At 44.5% G+C, this 20,135-nt stretch overlaps 1 protein-coding gene and 1 pseudogene across 1 annotated transcript; both read left to right on the top strand.

Moving 5' to 3' along the window:
• LOC112076759 (C-Jun-amino-terminal kinase-interacting protein 4-like) overlaps nucleotides 1–10,613 on the top strand; it is a 29,902-nt pseudogene extending 19,289 nt beyond the window's left edge.
• Nucleotides 175–2,531, top strand: LOC139022592 (C-Jun-amino-terminal kinase-interacting protein 4-like). The gene is made up of 6 exons (XM_070441443.1): nucleotides 175–297; nucleotides 396–488; nucleotides 858–980; nucleotides 1,422–1,608; nucleotides 1,834–2,039; nucleotides 2,331–2,531. The coding sequence occupies exons 1-6, from the start codon at nucleotides 238–240 to the stop codon at nucleotides 2,529–2,531; spliced, it is 870 nt and encodes a 289-aa protein (XP_070297544.1). The 5' UTR covers nucleotides 175–237.
• Nucleotides 10,614–20,135: the final 9,522 nt, after the last annotated feature.

Here is a 20,135-nt window from a genome sequence, read left to right as displayed (position 1 = left end):
TCTAGGGCTTGTTTCTCATGACCATATTGGGCATATTTCTGGACCTCAAAGCCTTTTCATTGGAGAATCTCATTTGACAGTGCTCTCTAATCCAGGATTCAGCAAACCAGCCATAATGTATTTTTTTGTAATGAAATTCCCTTTTTGTCTTGTCTCCCTCCCTGTCAGAATGGACCCGTGCGCATCTCCGTCCCGTAGGGAGCAAAAGAGGGCCAGTACAGACAGGTCAAAGCCCACATGCAGAAGGAGGATGGACAGGTACAGGCCCATGGATGGAGTCTACCCAGCAAATCTAAGGTAGGAGAGGACGGAAGGAGAGAGAGAGGGAGAGAGTTCGCAATAATAACCATATCCAAGTTTTTCTTTTTTATATGACATCTTGTGTGTCCTTTCAGGTAGTGAACGGGGGCCCAACAGAGAACAAAGAGAAGAATCTACCTGTGCCAGTCTACCTGAGGCCCCTGGACCAGAAAGATGCTTCTATGAAGGTGAGCACAGCACACACTGGGATTAAGTTAACTTCATTTTGATCTGTGAAACATACATTACTTTTGTGCACAATGCAACATTTGAATACCAAGTTGTGATACACAAGTATATTACATGTTTTGCAATGGAGGCTGCTGAGGGGAGGACAGCTCATAATAATGTCTGGAATGGAGCAAATGGAATGGCATCAAARACATGGAAACTTTGTGTTTGATGTTGTTGATACCTTTCCACTCATTCCGCTCCAGCCATTACCARGTGCCRGTCCTSCCTAATTAAGGTGCCACTAACCTCCTGTGGTGTATTGAGCTTTTTTAAATYCAATTTCTCTAAATTTGAGGTTGTTTGATTGATTGATATGTCTGCAGCTGTGGTGTGCTGCGGGTGTGAACCTGTCAGGAGGGACGATCAGAGAGGGAGGGTCCATGTTGGAAGGACAGAGCAGGAAGGGCTCTGTGAGCAGCCTGGACCATTTAGAGACAGAGAACAAGGTAAGGGGGAGGTGTTTTGAGCATGTTGGCCAAGGGGGGTGTGCCCGTACCTTAAGCACCTTGACATAAGGAGGGTGTCTCATCAGGATCACAGGACAGTATATGGAAACTTCTGACTGTTTTAGAGAGCTTGTATATCAGTCAACAAAAGTACTGTATGCTGGAACTTTATACAATATAAGTGTGTTTAAAACAGCTTATTACTGTTTTTGAGAGCTTGTACTGTAAATGACTGGAGAAAGAAGACTGGATAGTAATACATACAGACACAAGTTAAAGCTCCCATATTTACGAGCACTGGCCTCAAGCCATCATGACAGGGCTCAGTCAAGTCAACATTGTTAGCCCTTACACATACTAGTCCTGGTATAATGGAGACCTTGCTCATGATCAGCCTGTCCTGTCCTTGCTCATGATCAGCCTGTCCTGTCCTTGCTCCAGGAGCAGGAGAAAGGTGAGAAGGACAAGGAGCTGCGTCTGCAGGATGAGATGTCCTGCAGGGTGTGGATCTGTACCAGTACCCACTCCTCTACTAAAGTCATGGTGCTGGAGGCCAACCAGCCCTCTGACCTGCTGGACAGCTTCTACGCCTGCAACTCACACGTCCTCTGCATCGCCAGCATACCAGGTGTGTGTGTGATGTTTGTGTGTGTATGTTTGTGTACAGTTTATGAGGAATTTATAGTATTAAGATAGTACGTATGTTTCAAGATGGGTCTGTATATGTCAGTGTTGGCTGGTTTTACTTTCAATCAGATGAAGGGGGTCATTGTAATGTCTGAATGGAATGAATAAAACGGTACTGTGTGTGTGTGTGCTCACTTCTGTGTGTTTTCACATGTCTGTTTGTCAGGTGGTGTTGGAGACAGACTACCCTGCAGGGGAGGCTACCTGTACCCCAGGACCAGGAGTCCGGGCCAGTTATGGCGTGTCATTGGCAGGCAGCGTGGCCAGTCTGGGCTCCACGGGCAGCGACGGCGCCTTGGCAACGGAAGGGACCACCGCCGTCCTACAGTGGCCGGGGCAGGGCTCAATGACCTCCGGCCCAGCACAGCTCAGGTAACACAGACACAGGAACTGGCCGCGGTTCAGGACATTATAGCAGTGGTCACCTCCATCACTAGTCCTGGAGAGATACAGGGTTTGAAGGCATTTGATCCTGCCCAGAACTATACCATTTGATTCAACCAGGAGTATTGAATGAGGGGTTTTAGTGTTGGCATTTTCACACTTTCACACACATTGAAACTGGGGTATGCCCTGGGTTCCACACTGAATCATCCTTTTGTATCTAATGCATACTTACTGTAATATTTTCTCTCTACATATTCCCCTACCTCCACCCAACAGTGGATCTGTCCAGAGAGCCCAGTCCTGCAGAGGATGGGGTCCCCACGGCGGAAGAGGCCACAGGCTACAGAGGAGGGGGAGGAGAGCCAGGGGCTGGTCGTCAGTCAGTCAGGCATCTACACAGAACACGTGTTCACAGACCCTCTGGGAGCCGCCACCATGAGTCCTCCACTGCAGACACACAGAGGTGAGACTGTCTGACTAGTATTAGTTAGTAGTGACCTGACCAGGGGAACTCTGGTCCCTTGTTTAAGGCACTGGGTTATATACATGAGTAATTAAAGAATGTATGACTTTCTTACTGTGTGTTTGATACACTAAAGCTCACCAGCCCTGTTCTTTCTCTCTGTCTCCCAGGGACCAGGAGGGGTGGGGTGAGCGTCTCTTCCCGACGACATGCTCCCTGCTGGGAGGACGTCCAGAGGATGAGCAGCGCCCTGCCCACCATGTGGCTGGGGCCCAGGACGGATGGTGAGGAACGGGAGTGGTCACCAGGGGCCACTAGGGCCACACAGAAATAAATGAGTATGGAATATACAGTAGAATCTCTTTGGTCAAGAAAAGAAAAACGCATTATACATTTTTTGTAATTTCTCTGTTAATCTTTATTTTTGTTTATGCACCCTGATCCGTATAATTATCTGTGAAAATCATCCCCATTTATTTGGGGTTTGTGTTTTTTAATCTTTGTCTCCTCCCTCTCTAGTTTGTATGTGCACTCGTCTGTGGCTCGGTGGAGGAAGTGTCTCCACGCCATCAAGCTAAAGGACTCCATCCTCAACATAGTGTGAGTACTCTGAGGACTCCATCCTCAACATAGTGTGAGTACTCTGAGGACTCCATCCTCAACATAGTGTGAGTACTCTGAGGACTCCATCCTCAACATAGTGTGAGTACTCTGAGGACTCCATCCTCAACATAGTGTGAGTACTGGACTCCTCTACATAGTGTGAGTACTCTGAGGACTCCATCTCAACATAGTGATCGAGACTATCTCATGTGTGAGTACTCTGAGGACTCCATCCTCAACATAGTGTGAGTATCTGAGGACTCATCCTCAACATAGTGTGAGTACTCTGAGGACTCCACTAGTACTCAGTCATTTATATACAGTACCAGTCAAAAGTTTGAAGCTGGTTGAGAGATGCCAAGAGTGTGCAAAGCTGTCATCAAGACAAAGAGTGGTTACTTTGAAGAATTTCAAATATTAATATATTTAGATTTGTTTAACACTATTTTGGTTACTACATGATTCCATATGTGTTTATTTCGTAGTTTTGATGTCATAATTATTATTCTACGTAGAAAATAGTAAAATTAAAGAAAAACCCTTGAATGAGTAGGTGTGTCCAAACTTTTGACTGGTACTGTACATGATTGATTTGATTTTTTGATTATTTCACACACAAAGGTTCCCAAAGGAGAGACAGTACTTGTAGTGAGTATTCAGGCCATGCATATCTCACCAGACATGTCTTGTAGTGAGTATTCAGGCCATGCATATCTCACCAGACATGTCTTGTAGTGAGTATCCAGGCCATGTATATCTCACCAGACATGTCTTGTAGTTAGTATTCAGGCCATGTATATCTCACAACATGTCTTGTAGTGAGTATTCAGGCCATGTATATCTCACCAGACATGTCTTGTAGTAGTATTCAGGCATGTATATCTCACCAGACATGTCTTGTAGTGAGTATTCAGGCCATGTATATCTCACCAGACATGTCTTGTAGTTAGTATTCAGCCATGTATATCTCACCAGACATGTCTTGTAGTGAGTATTCGGCCATGTATATCTCACCAGACATGTCTGTAGTGAGTATTCAGCCATGCATATCTCACAGACATGTCTTGTAGTGAGTATTCAGGCCATGTATATCTACCGACATGTCTTGTAGTGAGTATCAGGCCATGCTATACAGACTGTCTGTAGTGAGTATTCAGGCCATGTATATCTCACCAGCATGTCTATGTGTGCTCTCTGTCTGCAGGCATGTGAGAGGAAGAGTCCTGGTTGCCTTGGCGGACGGCACGTTGGCTATATTCCACAGAGGCCTCGGTAAGGATGCATTGATTCAAGCCATATTGTGATGCAGGTTAGCGTTTTTTAATGAATCTTCTAGCTGGCCCAGCCACAAAGTAATACAATATTAATTTAAACCTAACCATAACCGTAACCACACTGCTAACCCTAATGCCTAACCCTAACCTTAAATTAAGACCCAAAAGCAAATGTGTGTTTATATGCATTTTTACAATATAGACAATTGTGACTTTGCAGCTGGCCTATCTAGCGGAAATCACTCAGTTCTGCCTCCAGGACCAGACTGTATAAACGTCAACCTGCTATTGTGATGCTCCCTGGAGTAAAACGGCTTGGCAGCCATTTTGTGTCACAAGCATATCGTTTCTCTGTGTTTTGTTCTCCCTATGCAGATGGACAGTGGGATCTGACCAACTACCACCTACTAGACCTGGGCCGGCCGCACCACTCTATCCGCTGTATGACAGTGGTGCATGACAAGGTGTGGTGTGGCTACAGGAACAAGATCTACGTCATCCAACCCAAGGCCATGAGGATAGAGGTACATCATCTGACATGGTTTATACTGTAAACCTTCTGATGGTAGAGGGGGAACAGTGTAAAGCGATTTGTGTTTCGGGAAAAGTGCTAGATAAATGTGAATCCTGACTTCCCCACAGCCGTTAGAAGTCTTTTCCAAAATTCCCAAAAGGAAGTTTCACACTAATCTCCCTTTTGGTTTGAAGATGTTTTGTTGTTCTAATTGTTGTAGTTCTACTTTTAAGTCTTTCATCCATGAAATTGATAAAGCCCCTTTGGTGACATTTCACGTAGGCTCGAATAACTCCAGCCCACTTTGACCTTTGAGATCAGTGTCTTATGTTTCTTGTGATCTAACATTTGTTTATTCTCTCAAATGTACAACCTCAATCAAATAGAATATACACTGTATATCGGCCCATGATGTCTGTGCAATATCTAAAGTGATATAGTGTGGTTTAACATGGTTATATGCTAACTTATCTATTTCCCTCTGTGTAGAAGTTGTTTGACGCCACCCCCGGAAGGAGAGTCAGGTGCGTCAGCTGGCCTGGGTGGGAGATGGGATCTGGGTATCCATCCGCCTGGACTCACCCTCAGACTGTTCCACGCCCCACACTACCAGCACCCCAGGACGTCGACATAGAGCCCTACGTCTCCAAGATGCTGGGTACTGTACATTGACTCACTGTTCAAATCAATACAACTTTATTGGCATGAAGTATTGACATTGACAAAGCAGAGGGTTTTAGGATGATAGATGAAAAATAACTTTGTTTCAATAGAATGCATGGGGAATACGTGAATGATTGTGCTTAGGGCTGTTGTGGTTACCGTATTACCACCACACCGGCGTCATGTGTCATGACCTCAGTCAAATTCCACATGACCGTTGATTCACAGTAATCTTCTCTTATGCACTCTGGACATGCGTTGGTACAGTAGTACCCAACTCGCTACGACCGTCAGGTCGCTAATGGCCCGGTACTCAGGCTCTATTGTCCCTCTAACCACTCTGACACAATGCAAATGAAATCGAAAATCACATCAAACCATCATCAAAAACAGTACATGCTTACATTTGTTGTCTTGCCCGTTCACCCTCTGAATGGCACACATACACAATCCACGTCTCAATTGTCTCAAGGCTTAAAAATCCTTCTTTCAACTGTCTCTTCCACTTCATCTGATTGAAGTGGATTTAACATCAATAATGGGTCATAGATTTCACCTGGATTCACATGGTCAGTCTGTCATGGGAAGTGTTGTGTACACTCAGTGTACGTTACCCTGTTACACGTCAATTAGCATGAGTTTAAGCAGTGTTATGACCCTGTCCTCTCTCTCCCCCTCTCTCTAGGTACGGGTAAACTGGGCTTCCTCCTTCGTCAGGATCACAGCCCTCATGATATCCTGTAGCCGTCTGTGGGTCGGAACAGGAAATGGTGTCATCATCTCCATCCCGCTGTCAGAAGGTAAGTCCATACGAGCTACATCTCAGTCATCTAAGATGGCCTCCTCTCCTCACCTTCCSTCATTCATTGTTCCTTGCCCCTTGAAAATGTTCACGTCCCTCAAAGACTAAGTTTTATAACAACGYAACGATCAACAAATATGTTTCAAGCCCCTGTAGTTGTTGGGTGGTGAAAAGGTGTATCTACTTTAACTTGGCCCATTCATTCACGCAGGTTGACGTTTATTGAGCGATTTCCACTTGATGGGCCAGCTGCAAAGTCAAAATTGGCTGTATTGTAAAAAGTAATGAAAACAGAAAATAGCTTTTTGGTCTTAATTTAAGRTTAGGCATAAGGTTARCAGTGTGGTTACAGGGTTTAATGTCTGTGGCTGTGCCAGCTAGTGGCTATCCTGCTGAGCTGCCTCAGTACATGAGTCATCCCAATAAATACCAAMCTGCTTCATTAACACTCATACAGTCAATGAAACAGCTCCAATTAGCTGTCTGTAAATGAGAGAGTGGGTATTCATAGACTCTATACTCCTCCGCTGCCCCATATATCCCTCCTCCTCTCCTCCCTCTTTCACTGAAGCTATAGGTCCTCCTCAGCATGGAGTCTTACTGAGGGGCCTCAGGGGTGAGTCTCCATCACACTTAACCAAACTTCTCTCTTTCTTTACTACTCTCTCCCTCTGTCCCTCTATCCCTCCTTCTCTTTCCTGCTGTCTTGCCCTTTMTATCTCTAGTGCTTCTATTCCTAGTCAGTTCCATATAGCTGCATCTTCTCCTCTTTTCCTCTCTACCCTTCTCTCTCTCTATCCTCCTCTCCGTGTATTTGGGCCTGGTTTGTGCTCTTTGGTCAGTTCTGGTCTCTCCCTGAATGTTGTTTCTGATCCTAGTAGTGGGTCTGCTGGTGCTGCTCCTGATGTTGTTTCTGAATCTAGTGGGTTGTGGTGTGGTTTCTGGGTATCGTTCTCCTGGATTGTTGGTGTGTGCTGATCCTAAGATAGTGGGTCTCTGTTCTCCCTGATGTTGTTTCTGGGAGGATGCCTAGTAGGTGGGGTTTCGTGGGTGTCCGTTGTCGCCTGAATGGTTGATTTCTGCTAGTGAGGTGGGTCTCTGGTCTTCCTGAATGATTGTTGTCGTTGATGAAGTTAGAAGTAGTGGGGGTTGATGCTGGTTCAGTCACTGAATAGGTGTGGGTTGTGTACGGATTAGGAGGGCGGCTCGTGGTGATGAGGGTCGTGGGGTCTCGCTGGTAGTGTGTGTGAGGCTCTAGAGATAGGTTGGTCTGAGGAAGGTGTTCGAGATGTGATTAATGGCTCGTGGAGTCGGTGATGGTGGTCGGTGTCGGAGTGTTCCTGTCAGATGTAAAGTTGTATGGGTAGCATATCGGAAGTGTAGTGGGTCTGGGTATCTTCTCTGAATGTTTGGTTTCTGATCCTAGTAGTGGGTTCTCTGGTCTCTCTGAATGTTTGTTTCGATGACTAGTAGTGGGTCTCTGGTCTCTTCCCTGAATGTTGTTTTGATCCTAGTAGTGGGCTCTAGTTCCGGTGTGATCTTGTGGTCTTCCCTGATGTTTGTTTCTGGATCTAGTAGTGGGTCTGGTCTTCCCTGATGTTGTTTCTGATCCTAGTAGTGGGTCTCTGGTCTTCCCTGAATGTTGTTTCTGATCAGTAGTGTGGTCTTGGTTCTCCCTGAATGTTGGTTTTTCTGATCCTAGTGTGGGTCTCTGGTCTTCCCGTTGAATGTTGTTTCTGATCTAGTAGTGGGTTCTCTGGTTTCTTGCGTATGATGTTGTTTTTCTGATCCTGTAGTGGGTCTCTGTCTTGGGTGTTGTGGTCTCAGTAGGGTCTCTGTTGGTAGTGGATAGTTGGTTTTCTGATCCTAGTAGTGGGTCTCTGGTCTCTCCTGAATGTTGTTTCTGATCCTAGTAGTGGGTCTGTTGGTCTCTCCTGAATGTTGTTTCTGATCCTAGTAGTGGGTCTCTGGTCTCTCTGAATGTTGTTTCTGATCCTAGTAGTGGGTCTCTGGTCTCTCCCTGAATGTTGTTTCTGATCCTAGTAGTGGGTCTCTGGTCTCTCCTGAATGTTGTTTTTGATCCTAGTAGTGGGTCTCTGGTCTCTCTCCCTGAATGTTGTTTCTGACTAGTAGTGGGTCTCTGGTCTCTCCCTGAATGTTGTTTCTGATCCTAGTAGTGGGTTCTGGTCTCATCCTTAAGTTGTTTCTTGCTTCTTCTCTTATGCAGCTGACAAACAGACGGGACAACAGTTTTGTTTCTCTGATTCTTCTATGCAGCTAGACAAAGACAGACAACAGTTGTTTTTCTGCTTCTTCTTATGCAGCTAGACAAACAGACAGACAACGTTTTGTTTTCTGCTTTCTCTATGCAGCTAGACAAACAGACAGACAACGTTTGTTTTCTGCTGCTTCTTCTATGCAGGCTGACAACACGGATGGAGACCAGGTGCTAGGTTTTGGCTGAGGCCTCTTCTCTGAGTCTAACAAACAGATCCAGACAAAGTTAGTTTTCTGCTTCTATCTATGCAGGCTAGCACAGAGAGCCCACTGACTGCTTTCATTTCTGTGCGGGCAATCAGTCAGGGCAATTCTTTGTTTTAACTTGTCTGCATTTGTTTCTAATGTTTCATCCTTCATTTCATAATGAATCCTTCCTTTCAAGTGTAGCATGTTTACAGCGTGACCTTGGTTTGGATCTACTGTATGTGTTTTCAGGATGGCCTTGCTGTTCTTAGGACAGGCCTTAGCGTGGTATATTGGCCCTATACACAAACACCAAGGTGCTTTTTGCTATTTAAAACTGGTTACCACGTAATTAGAGCAGTACAATTTTTTTTTGTCATACTCGTGGTATACGATCTGATATACCATGGCTGTCAGTCAATCAGCATTCAGGGCTCGAAATCCAGTTTATAATGGAGGCTTTGCAGTGTGCCGCTTGCTATGGATGGATAACAAGCTAAACGATTCACTTCGAAAAACATTACAGTTAAGAAATTCTTCATTTAAGGCCAGGAGTTTTTCCGTATCATTACTCTATAGGTTTTGTTTTTAACTCTATAGTGTCTTGTTGTTGTTGTGACGTTGTAGCCAACAAGACAGCGGGTGCAGTGCAAATCGCCTGGCGGTGCGTACGGGTGTTCAGTGAGGAGGGCACGGAGAGCACTTTGACCAGGCAGCTTCGTGCCCTACTGTTCCATGGCACAGGCACAGCTGTGTTTCCAGACACACAGAGACGCAGTCAAGTTCTTTGCAGCAGTCCCAGGTAAGCAGCAAGGGGTAATGATCATTAGGGTGTGCAAGAGAAACATTTTGCAACAGAAAATTAAAATGATTGTGCGCAGGCAGTCCCTACCTGTTTCATTCAGTTTTCTTCCTGAACTTGACCGAGAAGTACTCAATACTTAACTTCCTGTTCCAGGTCAGGTGATCCCGTCCCCGGACCGGAGGGGATTCTGGGTCGGATGACCCCGCCTCTGAGTCATCTGACATGGCGACCTCTGAACCTGCCAAAACCTTCCTGGTCATGAGTGGAGGAGAAGGCTACATCGACTTCAGAATGGGTGAGTAGAGTGTGTGTGTGTGTGTGTGTGTGTGTGTGTGTGTGTGTGTGTGTGTGTGTGTGTGTGTGTGTGTGTGTGTGTGTGTGTGTGTGTGTGTGTGTATGACGTTATATGACGTATCACTCTCAACAGGTGATGATGTAGGAGAGGTGGATGGCAGCCTATCGGAGCCCACCATGAAGCAGGCCACCCGCAAACCAGAACGCAGCCACATCATCGTCTGGCAAGTCACTTCTTGCCAGGAGTGAGCCGATCACAGACTGCCATCACTACTCGGTCGCACAACCCCCGCATGCCCTCCTTAGGTTTTAAGTTGTTATTATTTGATTTATTATTACTACTGTGGATGACTACATTGTTGCTAAGGATTCTTTTAGTGTCTGTTTTATGTATCCATAAATTTGGGGCCTAATGTTTGCCAGGCAAGGTTAAAGGGAAGTAGTGAAGTCAACTCCTGATAAGTGCACATGGGATAGATAAGTACATCTTTTTAAGTGCAGTGCACTTCACCGGGCCTTTTCAAACCGTTGTTTTCACTTGCTCCAGATATCTGCAGCACATTCTAGAAGTCGATGCGGTATAAATGCAGCTCAGTGTTTTAAAGTAATGTCGTGAATCTACTTTAGAGTTTGTATCTGTTAACCTATCAAATAATATTGTTGACTCTTCAAAACCCCACCTCAAACTTGTATCTCAGCAGACCGTTTCAAAATGTTGCTATTTTATTGAGGAGATGCATCTCCTGAAGAGGATGAGCTGGCCAATCAGCGGTCTACTCACATAATTTTTAATGACGGTATATGCCCAACCATTCTGTTGTTGGGGTAAGCCCAACCATTCCATAGAATAGCAGCTTTCTTTTTACATATTAACATTTTTAAAACTAGGAAAACTATGTCACTCATATTGTCATTAATTATAGGTCATATTTCATTGAAATCTGGAAACATGGACAGTTACTATAAAGGGACAGGCTTATATATGCCAGGTTATTACATATGTACTGTACCACCATGTGTAGGTGCTACGTACTTCCCATAGTTCAATAAGGGTCAAATAACGTCATTTTCCTGTGAGGCAAACTTTCTTATATGATATTTACTGCACATACAATAATGGCACAGGATGAACAAATAGTTAAAATAACAGTACAGTCAACAAAGATGAGGAACTGCAATTATATGATTTAAGATGACATTACATAAGGGAACATCAGTTATGTATGTTTAGAAACAGAAGACAAAAGGGAATGGTTAAGTGGTTTTGCACTGAATTGATGACATCTTATTTTGTAGTTACGATATGGGACTGTATGTGTGTGGGTTCACTGTCGCCTTTACCGTGTCGAGCATTTTAGATCGTAACCTTTGAACAAAACAGATTTATTTTTGCTACTTTGTGGTGTTGGTAATGTGAGCAATGTTTGAGCACCTATGTGTGTAGAAAGGACTGTGAGATGTAATGTAGGGCCCTGTTCCAATACTTTAAAAAGCCTTTCTTTTTCCTCACTTTCTTGAAGTAATCGGGGAGAAAAGATCTTTTGAAGTACTGTAACGGTGCTGAAGTTAGTATCAGCCTGCATGGGGAAGTCTTGTACTGTATCTCCGTCCAAATGTCTGCTTGCTCTGCCATTTTGGAGCCAAACTCTCTGTTCCGCCATTTTGGGGAAATGTGCTCCTGCTGCAATTTAGGGTCTTCCCTCATGCTAGAGCTCCCTGGCACTTTGAAAMATAATGTAGGCCGCTTGAAGTAGAACACCCRTCCGTGGTAATGTGCACTTATACTAAACATGTGCTAACTATTTTAGGGGAAAAGGGTGTAACGGACTATTTATTTCTGTCAAGGTGTACCCAGTTACCAAAGGACAAAAAAATTAAGTATGAAAAGAATATTAAATGTCATTCGTATCTAACATTATCCATTTGCATCTTCTCTGGGGGTTTTAAGTAAAGTCATAATAGCAATGATTTGATGATGAATATATATTTTTTAAGGTTTCATCTCTGAAAAATTGTATATTTCACAGGGAATTTATTAATGAACGTAAGTGTTTACGTTGCACCTTAAAAATCATTGTCCACACAGAACTAAGTTTGCTTTGTGTTTAATTTGTTTTTGTGTTTTTACAAATGCATTCAAATAACTTTTTTTACTTTTGATTTTGTGCTCTTTGTACTTGTTGTCTGTGAGACACTTCTATAAATGAAYCTGTATTTTGATGGTGTCTGTAACCTGAAAGCAGAAAAACCAATAGACAAGTGTTTAATTTTTATATATTTGAAGAAAAGAAACTGGGTTGGGATTGGTTAGGCCTCGGCCTATTTATTTTCCAATTCAGAAGAAATCACGTCCATATCGTGTTGTAGCCATTCCAGTATTTATTTTTCTTATTGAGCCTCGGTGGTTCAGAATGTAACTTTCTACATGGAAAACATAATAGGAGAATATTCAAACTGATCAGTGATAATGGTGCCATAAAATGAAACCGTGGCCAATAGAAAATGGAAAATACACAAGGATCAAAGCTAAACAGTAACGTCTGTGGACTGATCAGGARAACTACACATTCATGGTACTAAGCTATGCATGTTTTTTTTAAAGAACACTGCTATGTATTGGTTGGTTCAAATCCCTGTTAACTGCCACCGTTTTGGGTGGGTGGATGTCTGCATGTGTGTGTGGCTTGCATTTGAGTGTGTGTGTGTGTGTGTGTGTGTGTGTGTGTGTGTGTGCGTGTGTGTGTGTGTGTGTGTGCATATGTGTATCTCCAGTACCCCAGAGGATGGTCTGTAGTATGTACCAAGCCTTTCTCTGGGCCCCTAAAGCCGTATGGCCATAACTGTGGTTTCTCCTGGTAAATGTTTGCTAAAACAGCATCATAGCCTTATTTTTAACAATCTATTAAACTCAATTTCATGGGGAATTCATGACTAATGATTTATTGATTCAGCTGATTGATTSATTGAWTGATTKTTTTATTGACATTTATAAGTCAAGTTAACATAGCAGTTGTGCATCAATGCATTYCACAGGTGACAGCCAGGAAGCGGCATAACATCACACAGAAATACTACATCTCTGATTCAGAGGGGTTGGGTTAAATGGGGAAGACACATTTCAGTTGAAGGCATTCAGTTGTACAATTGACGAGGTATCCCCCTTTCCCTTAATATATTATGAATTATAATGTGACCTTAAACCTAGTGATAACCTGTTTCAAATRYAGAAGTTACATGTCAAAACAATACATTCTCACTTTTATCTCAATGAGACAAATGTGTTGTAGAAAGTGGAGTAAAAATGGATAGATGAGTGGCMCAAATCCATTAGCAGCATTCAATGTGGCATTTGCATTTTTAAGAGCTTAGAGCCATGCATGTCCCATTTTCTACCAGTAGGGGGCAACATTATTCTGCACACAGTCAAGGGCTACAGCACGTTAAACTACTTCCATGAAATTGTATTGTGATGTAATTTTCCCCCTCCTCCCACTCCCTGCTCCACCCAACTCCTCTCATAAGCCATGCAGGGGCTGTGCCCAGTCTATCCTACGGACATATGTACACGCATGCTGACGTGCTTGGGTGTCTGATGTCACGCATAACCAGAGAGGGGATTCTGAGTCTGTTATGTAGCCTAGCGAGCTACTGCTACTGTTGCCATTCGTTCAGCCTCAGAGGGATGATGGTAATCTGTTAGARAAACACCTCTGACGTTCAATACCCTGGCCTGCATCGTTTTAWTRYTGTTTATGAAGAGAGAGACAGTTATGGTACACAGTCAGAACACCTCTGGCATGCCAGCTATAGCTAGTGTTTATGTAGATACATCTGTGTTTTTGTGTTCCACCCCCTCACCTCTTTCCCTCCCTCTCCTTCCTCTCCTTCTCCTGCCTGTAGGTCCAACTGCTCTCCAGGTGATGACTCCACAGCAGCAGCAGGGTAACGGTATACTTGGTTATCAGGTGATCTCACGGATCGTCTCCCACACACGTTACACAGAGGGAGATGGGGTAGGTGAGAGAGAAAAAGAGACTGTTCCGGTGGGACATGCAGAGATACAGAGTTAGAGAAAGAGATCCTGTGTACAAGGTAGTATGGTGCTCTGTGGTAGGCTGTTGTACAGCAGTCAAGAGGTAGACTAGCCCAGTCGATCCTCCCCAATCTCCCAGACTAGACCAGTCTATCCTACCCTATCTCCCAGACTAGCCCAGTCTATCCTACACTATCGCCCAGTACATGGAGTTAGACTCGGCTACAGTATTAGATTACCAGACCAGCTGTTCTCTCTATGTTTCCATTCTTCTCTATCTCTCTCTTCCGTCTGTCTAGTGGTCTCAGACAGAGGCTAGGGTGGGATGAGGCTCTGGTGCCTGTGCCTTTTCCTCTAGTCCACCCATCCATCCAATCTGTCTGTCTAACCCTGCCTCGAAACCAGCATAACTCTGTCTCTCACCCTGACTGAGCCCTAAGGATGAGGGAGTCAGATGAGGGTGGGAGGGGTGAAAAGTGAGAGACAAGGGAGAAGAGAGAGGGTGATGACATGTAGTGACAGAAGAGGGACTTGGCCCTGCTGCCAGAGAGGGAAGTGTCACAAGGCAAATGGCCAGGTCAGCGAGAGAGAGAGAGACGGTGAGAGGGGGAGGAGAGAGGGTAGATGAGAAAATGAGAGGGGGGAGAGGGAATAGGAGAATAGATTGGGTGAGGTGAAGATTTTAAAGGAGATAGGAAAGGGGAGAGGCTGGGCAGATGACAGGAAGGAGAAGAGGAGAGAGAGAGTGAAATTCCTGTGTATGTACAACAGCCAGTGTGTGCGAGCATGCCTACGTAATTCTGTGTGTGAGCACATGCACAAAATGTCTCCCCACAAACTGTTCAGCCACAGCTATTGTTGTTAATGTGTGTAAAGATGCCCACGTGTCCCGGCAGACATTTAAYACTGTGTCTACTCCACAGAGCCTGACCAGACACAAAACACACACATACAACCATGTATTGAACTCTGCCCCCATAGAGGAATTCATTGAMACCCATGTCCAGTTCAGTCCAGCAGTGACTGATTCCCTCTCTTCAATTACTGATCCTCACTCTCTGTGTTTCTGTGTACAGGATGTTCAGGTGCAGGGAGGGGCTGACCRTTAACRGGGACAGGAGGACAACAGGACCATAAAAATCACCCTCTCACCTATTCCGCAGTGGGGATCGGTGCGTGCGTACGCGCGCTCGTGTGTGCACTCACGTGTTTATGTTGTGTGTGTGTGTGTGTGTGCGTGTGTGTGTGTTTACCTCCTCCAGTGCTGTGTGATTTAAAGCCCCTGAATGAGGAGTGTGTGCCCTTGTCCGCCCGTGGAAGCGTGCAGTATTTCACAGTCACGGCTGCAGTAAGCATTTTCCTAGCCAGCGCAGCACAGTACAGCACATTACAGCACTGTCAGGAGGCACACACAACGCACACAAATAAACAGAAAACACAGGACTGGGCGGCGCTTGGACATGATTGACAGCTCCATATTGACCAATAAAAGGTCACGAGAGTAGGTAAACAATGATTGACATCTCTGTATCGACCAATGAGAAGTTGTGAGGGCATATAAACAATGCTAGGGGAGTGTGGCTGTGTCTGGGGACCCTGTGTGAGTTATTTGTAGAGTGTGACGGAAGCGCTGAGGGGTTGAGAGGGGGACGGTATTCAACGTAACACCATGTGCTCCGTGAGTGAGGGAGGTCATGTCTATATGGGTGCAGTGGAGAGAGACTGGTTCCTTCTATATTTATGCTGGGTTTAATGCCACAGTCCTGTCAGCTATCTACTTGTCTAGGTGTATGCATTGGGGTTGTTGTTCTGTGGCCCACTTTTTCATGTTTTCGGACAGAGAACATGAACTGTGTTTCTCTCTCCTCTTCTCATTTAAAGGCTTTATTAGCATGGGAAACGTATGTTTACATTGCCAAAGCAAGTGAAATAGATAAACAAAAGTGAAATAAACAATAAAACATTAACGTAAACATTACACTTACAAAGAATAAAGACATTTCAAATGTCATATTATGTATATACTGTGTTGTAATGATGTGAAATAGTTAAAGTACGAAAGGGAAAATAAATCAACATAAATATAGGTTTATCTCTCTTTCCTCCTCTCTCTATCTCTCTCTCTCTTCCTCCTCTCTCTCCTATTCTCTTATCTCTCTCATCTCTCTCTCTCCCTCTCCCCCTCTCTCAATCTTCTCTCTATCGCTCTCTCTCTCCTCCATCCCGCTCTCTGTCACTCTCTCTATCTCTCTCTCTTATTCCTCCCTCTGTCTCTCTCTCCATCTCCTCTCCTCAACCTCTCTGTCTCAGATCATTCCTCTATCTTTATCCTATCTCTAAGCAGTGTTTCTCATGTGCCCTAGGGAGTGAGATAGCTAGGAGAGTATGAGGAGGTGAGTGAAGCTGAAGACAGGACTAGGGGTTATACATTAGAGAGTGGGTGAATGAAGAAGTGAATAGGTGAGTTAGTGAGAGAGTGGTTTAGTGAATATGTGAATGAGGAGTAAGTGTTGTTGAATAGGTGATGCACGCAGAGTGTAGGAGACCTGCGTGTTTGGGGTAAAAGGGATGTGAGGGCGTTGGATTGTGAGTATGTGAGAGTGAGTTGCCCACATGAAAAAATACTACAGTTTACTATAGAGACTAAACTGTAGTATACTATAGGATACTATACTACACACGTGTAGTCCCTCAATCATGGGTAATACTTACTATAGCATGTTGTAGTATACTGGAGAATCACGTAAAAACTACAGTATTACAGTGCATTCAGAAAGTATTCAGACCCCTTAAATTTCAGCCTATATATAAATAGATTAAATTCAAAATTTTCTCATCAATCTACACACAATAACCCATAAAGTGAAAACAGGTTTAAGATTTGTTTGCAAAAAACAGAAATACCTTATTTACGTAAATATTCCGACCCTTTGCTATGAGACTCGAAATTGAGCTCAGGTGCATCCTGTTTCCATTGATCATCCTTGAGATGTTTCTACATCTTGATTGGAGTCACCTGTGGTAATTCAATTGATTGACATGATTTGGAAAGGCACACTGTCTATCTACAGTGGCTTGCGAAAGTTCACCCCTTGGCATCTTTCCTAATTTTGTTGCCTTACAACCTGGAATTAAAATGGATGGGGGTGTTATCATTTGATTTACACAACATGCCTACGACTTTGAAGATGCAACATATTTTTTATGGTGAAACAATCAAGATATAAGACAAAAAAACAGAACTTGAGCATGCATAACTATTCACCACCCCAAATCAATACTTTGTAGTGCCGCCCTTAGCAGCAATTACAGCTGCAAGTCTCTTGGGGTATGTCTCTATAGCTTGGCACATCTAGCAATGGATTTTGCACATCTTCAAGGCAAAACTGCTCCAGCTCCTTCAAGTTGGATGGGTCGCTGGTGTACAGTATTTTTAAGTCATACCACAGATTCTCAACTGATTGAGGTCTGGCTTGACTAGACCATTCTAAGACATTAAAGTTTCCCTTAACCACTCGAGTGTTGCTTAGCAGTAGCTTAGGGTCATTGTCCTGCTGGAAGGTGAACCTCCGTCCCAGTCTCAAATCTCTTGATGACTGAAACAGGTTTCCTCAAGAATTCCCTGTATTTAGCTCCATCCATCATTCCTTCAATTCTGACCAGTTTCCCAGCCCTGCCAATGAAAACATACCAGAGCATGATGTTGCCACCACGCTTCACTGTGGGGATGTGTCTCGGGTGATGAGAAGGAAACCTGTTTCATTTCAAGAGATGATGAATTAGTTTATGAAGAAACAGATCATTTGTGCATAGGCAACCTGGTCACGGACATAAAGCCACTCGGGTCTTCATTGAAGAAGTAGGGTAAAGAGATCACTGCAGGTGTACGGTGTTTCCTCCGACACATTGGTGTGGCTGGCTTCGGGTTAAGTGGCATTGTGTCAAGAAGCATGCGGCTTGGCGGTTGTGTTTCGGAGGACGCACGGCTCTCGACCTTCGCCTCTCCCTAGTCCGTACAGGTGTTGCAGCAATGGGATAAGACAATTAGATATGACGAAAAGGGTAAATGTATCCCCCAAAAATTGTGAATGGGTATAATGTGTATGAATAAAATGTATATATAGTAATATCATTTTAAATTACTAAACGGGTAATTTTTGTATACATTATTAAAATTGCATCGGGGCTTCTGGGTGATTCTGTAAGATGTCAGAAAAGTCGGCTAATTCCGTAGACGGAAACGGCCTGATGTACTTGGGCCGATTCTGGCAGTCATTCATTTGAGGACGTCCTCTAGGGTGTGATGTCTCCCCATCAAAAGGCCATTGCGGGCCGATTCAATCAGTTCAGCCCCCGGAAGAGCGCTGCTTCTGGGCCAATTCCTCATTGTAGCTGGTGTGTTGGTGTGCAGTTTCAGTAAGTACCTTTGTGCATGTGGGTCGATCTGTGTCCTTGTGTGTGTGCGTTCGTAACTATGTGCATGCATCCGTGTCTTAATGTGTGTGTCTGAGTGTTGGCGTGATGAGTGACACAGCACCTAGTGGAGCGTGACGGTAGCTGGGGGAAGCAGGAGAACATGGTAATATACATCCTCTCCTTTATAGATCTCCCTAGCCCTTAGCCCGGCTACTTTACACAGATGACAAACACACACTGCCTGCTGTTCCACTCTCCGCTTACTCTTCCTATGTCTGTACTTCTCTGTCTGTCTCTATATCTCTATCTCTGTTTCTCTCTCTTCTTCTCCCCCCCTCGCTCATTTGACGTACCACACATCCCTCTGCTCTGGTGTGCGTCACTGTCCAGTAAAACCTCACCCAACGTCACCTGTCCCTCAGAGACCTGACCAACTGCTGGCAGTGGTGAGAGAGAGGAGGGTGGACAGTTGTTTTCAACTTATCTCTCATTCCTTTTGCTCCTGCTTCAATTCACCCTTAACCTTTTCTCAGTTCTACCCTATGGTTCTTCTTTCTCTACCCTTTCCCCACAACCCTTATTCTCTCTGCTCGCTCTCCTCCCCAACCCTCTTTCCCTCTCTCTGTCCCACCATGCCTACCTCTTTCCATTCTCTCCTTCCTTTGTCCCATTCCTCTCCACCCCTTCTCCCACTGACCTAAAGCTCCCTGACCTTCCCCAGCACCATTGCCTGCCACCATGCGCCCCTCACTCTGATCACACTGACGACCCTTGAAGCCTCAGCCAGGGGAAATACGACTCTGTTACATCACATTCTCATTACTCTGCCAAGCTGTAGAGCATTATGTTATCTTTGTGTATGTCTGTGTGTTGGTTCTTTGTGTTTTCCTCGTGTGCCTCACCCCTTTGTTTTGTCTGTCATCACCCTTTGATGAGGGTGACATGAAAGCTTCCTCCTGTTCCTTTCAGCACTCCTCAGACGTGTGTGAGTATACGTAAACGGCACAACCAACAGCTGGAGAGTAAAAAAAAACTTTTGCCCAATTGTTACACACTAAACTGGCCACGAGGCACAATGACCCACACTTTTAACTCATTTACAAAACAAACACCAGATCCATTACTACTGGCCCATGTTTTGCTTTACACTCAGATTGCAATTCCTATAACAAAATTTGCAAAACACAACACACAATTCTCACTCTTTGCACACCTTACAACTAGGTTATTGAAACCCTGCCATCTTCCATAACATCAAGGGGGCTTATCAACCACAGCCCCCATCCTTAAGAAACACCATCTCGGATGAAGCAAATCGAGTTCCATTTGAAAGGAATTCCCAGAGTGAAGATAAACGTGTGCAAGTAAGCAATGTAGTACTACTACACTATTTTGAACTACATTAGATGAGTCTTCTACAGCAATTGAGAGTTGGATGCAAGTCCATCCCCGGGAACTCATATTCATAGATGAGGCTGATTCAATTTAGCAAAGACGAGAGGGAGAGGGAAGATCATTGGTCAACGACCATTATTGAGTACTGTACCTGGCCAGCGCGGGGGAAATTGTCACCATCTGAGCAGCTATGAGCCTCAATGGGGTTTCCATGCCATGCCACCCTTGGACCATACAACAATGGGGTTCTCACTGCCATGCCACCCTGGACCATACAACAATGGGGTTCTCCACTGCCATGCCACCCTTGACCATACAACAATGGGGTTCTCCACTGCCATGCCACCCTGGACATA

The sequence above is a fragment of the Salvelinus sp. IW2-2015 genome, unplaced genomic scaffold, assembly GCF_002910315.2.
Source record: "Salvelinus sp. IW2-2015 unplaced genomic scaffold, ASM291031v2 Un_scaffold3994, whole genome shotgun sequence".
In the NCBI taxonomy this organism is placed as follows: Eukaryota; Metazoa; Chordata; class Actinopteri; order Salmoniformes; family Salmonidae; genus Salvelinus; species Salvelinus sp. IW2-2015.
Note: the sequence above shows the minus strand (reverse complement) of the source record. Positions and strands in the feature narration are given on the sequence as shown.

Excerpts from the sequence above, each read along its gene's own strand:
- LOC139022592 (XM_070441443.1), top strand. The coding sequence starts at position 238 with ATGCAGAAGGAGGATGGACAGGTACAGGCCCATGGATGGAGTCTACCC. Across the intron at positions 1,609-1,833 it reads CTGCATCGCCAGCATACCAG|GTGGTGTTGGAGACAGACTA; the intron begins GTGTGTGTGTGA and ends TCTGTTTGTCAG. Across the intron at positions 2,040-2,330 it reads TCCGGCCCAGCACAGCTCAG|TGGATCTGTCCAGAGAGCCC; the intron begins GTAACACAGACA and ends TCCACCCAACAG.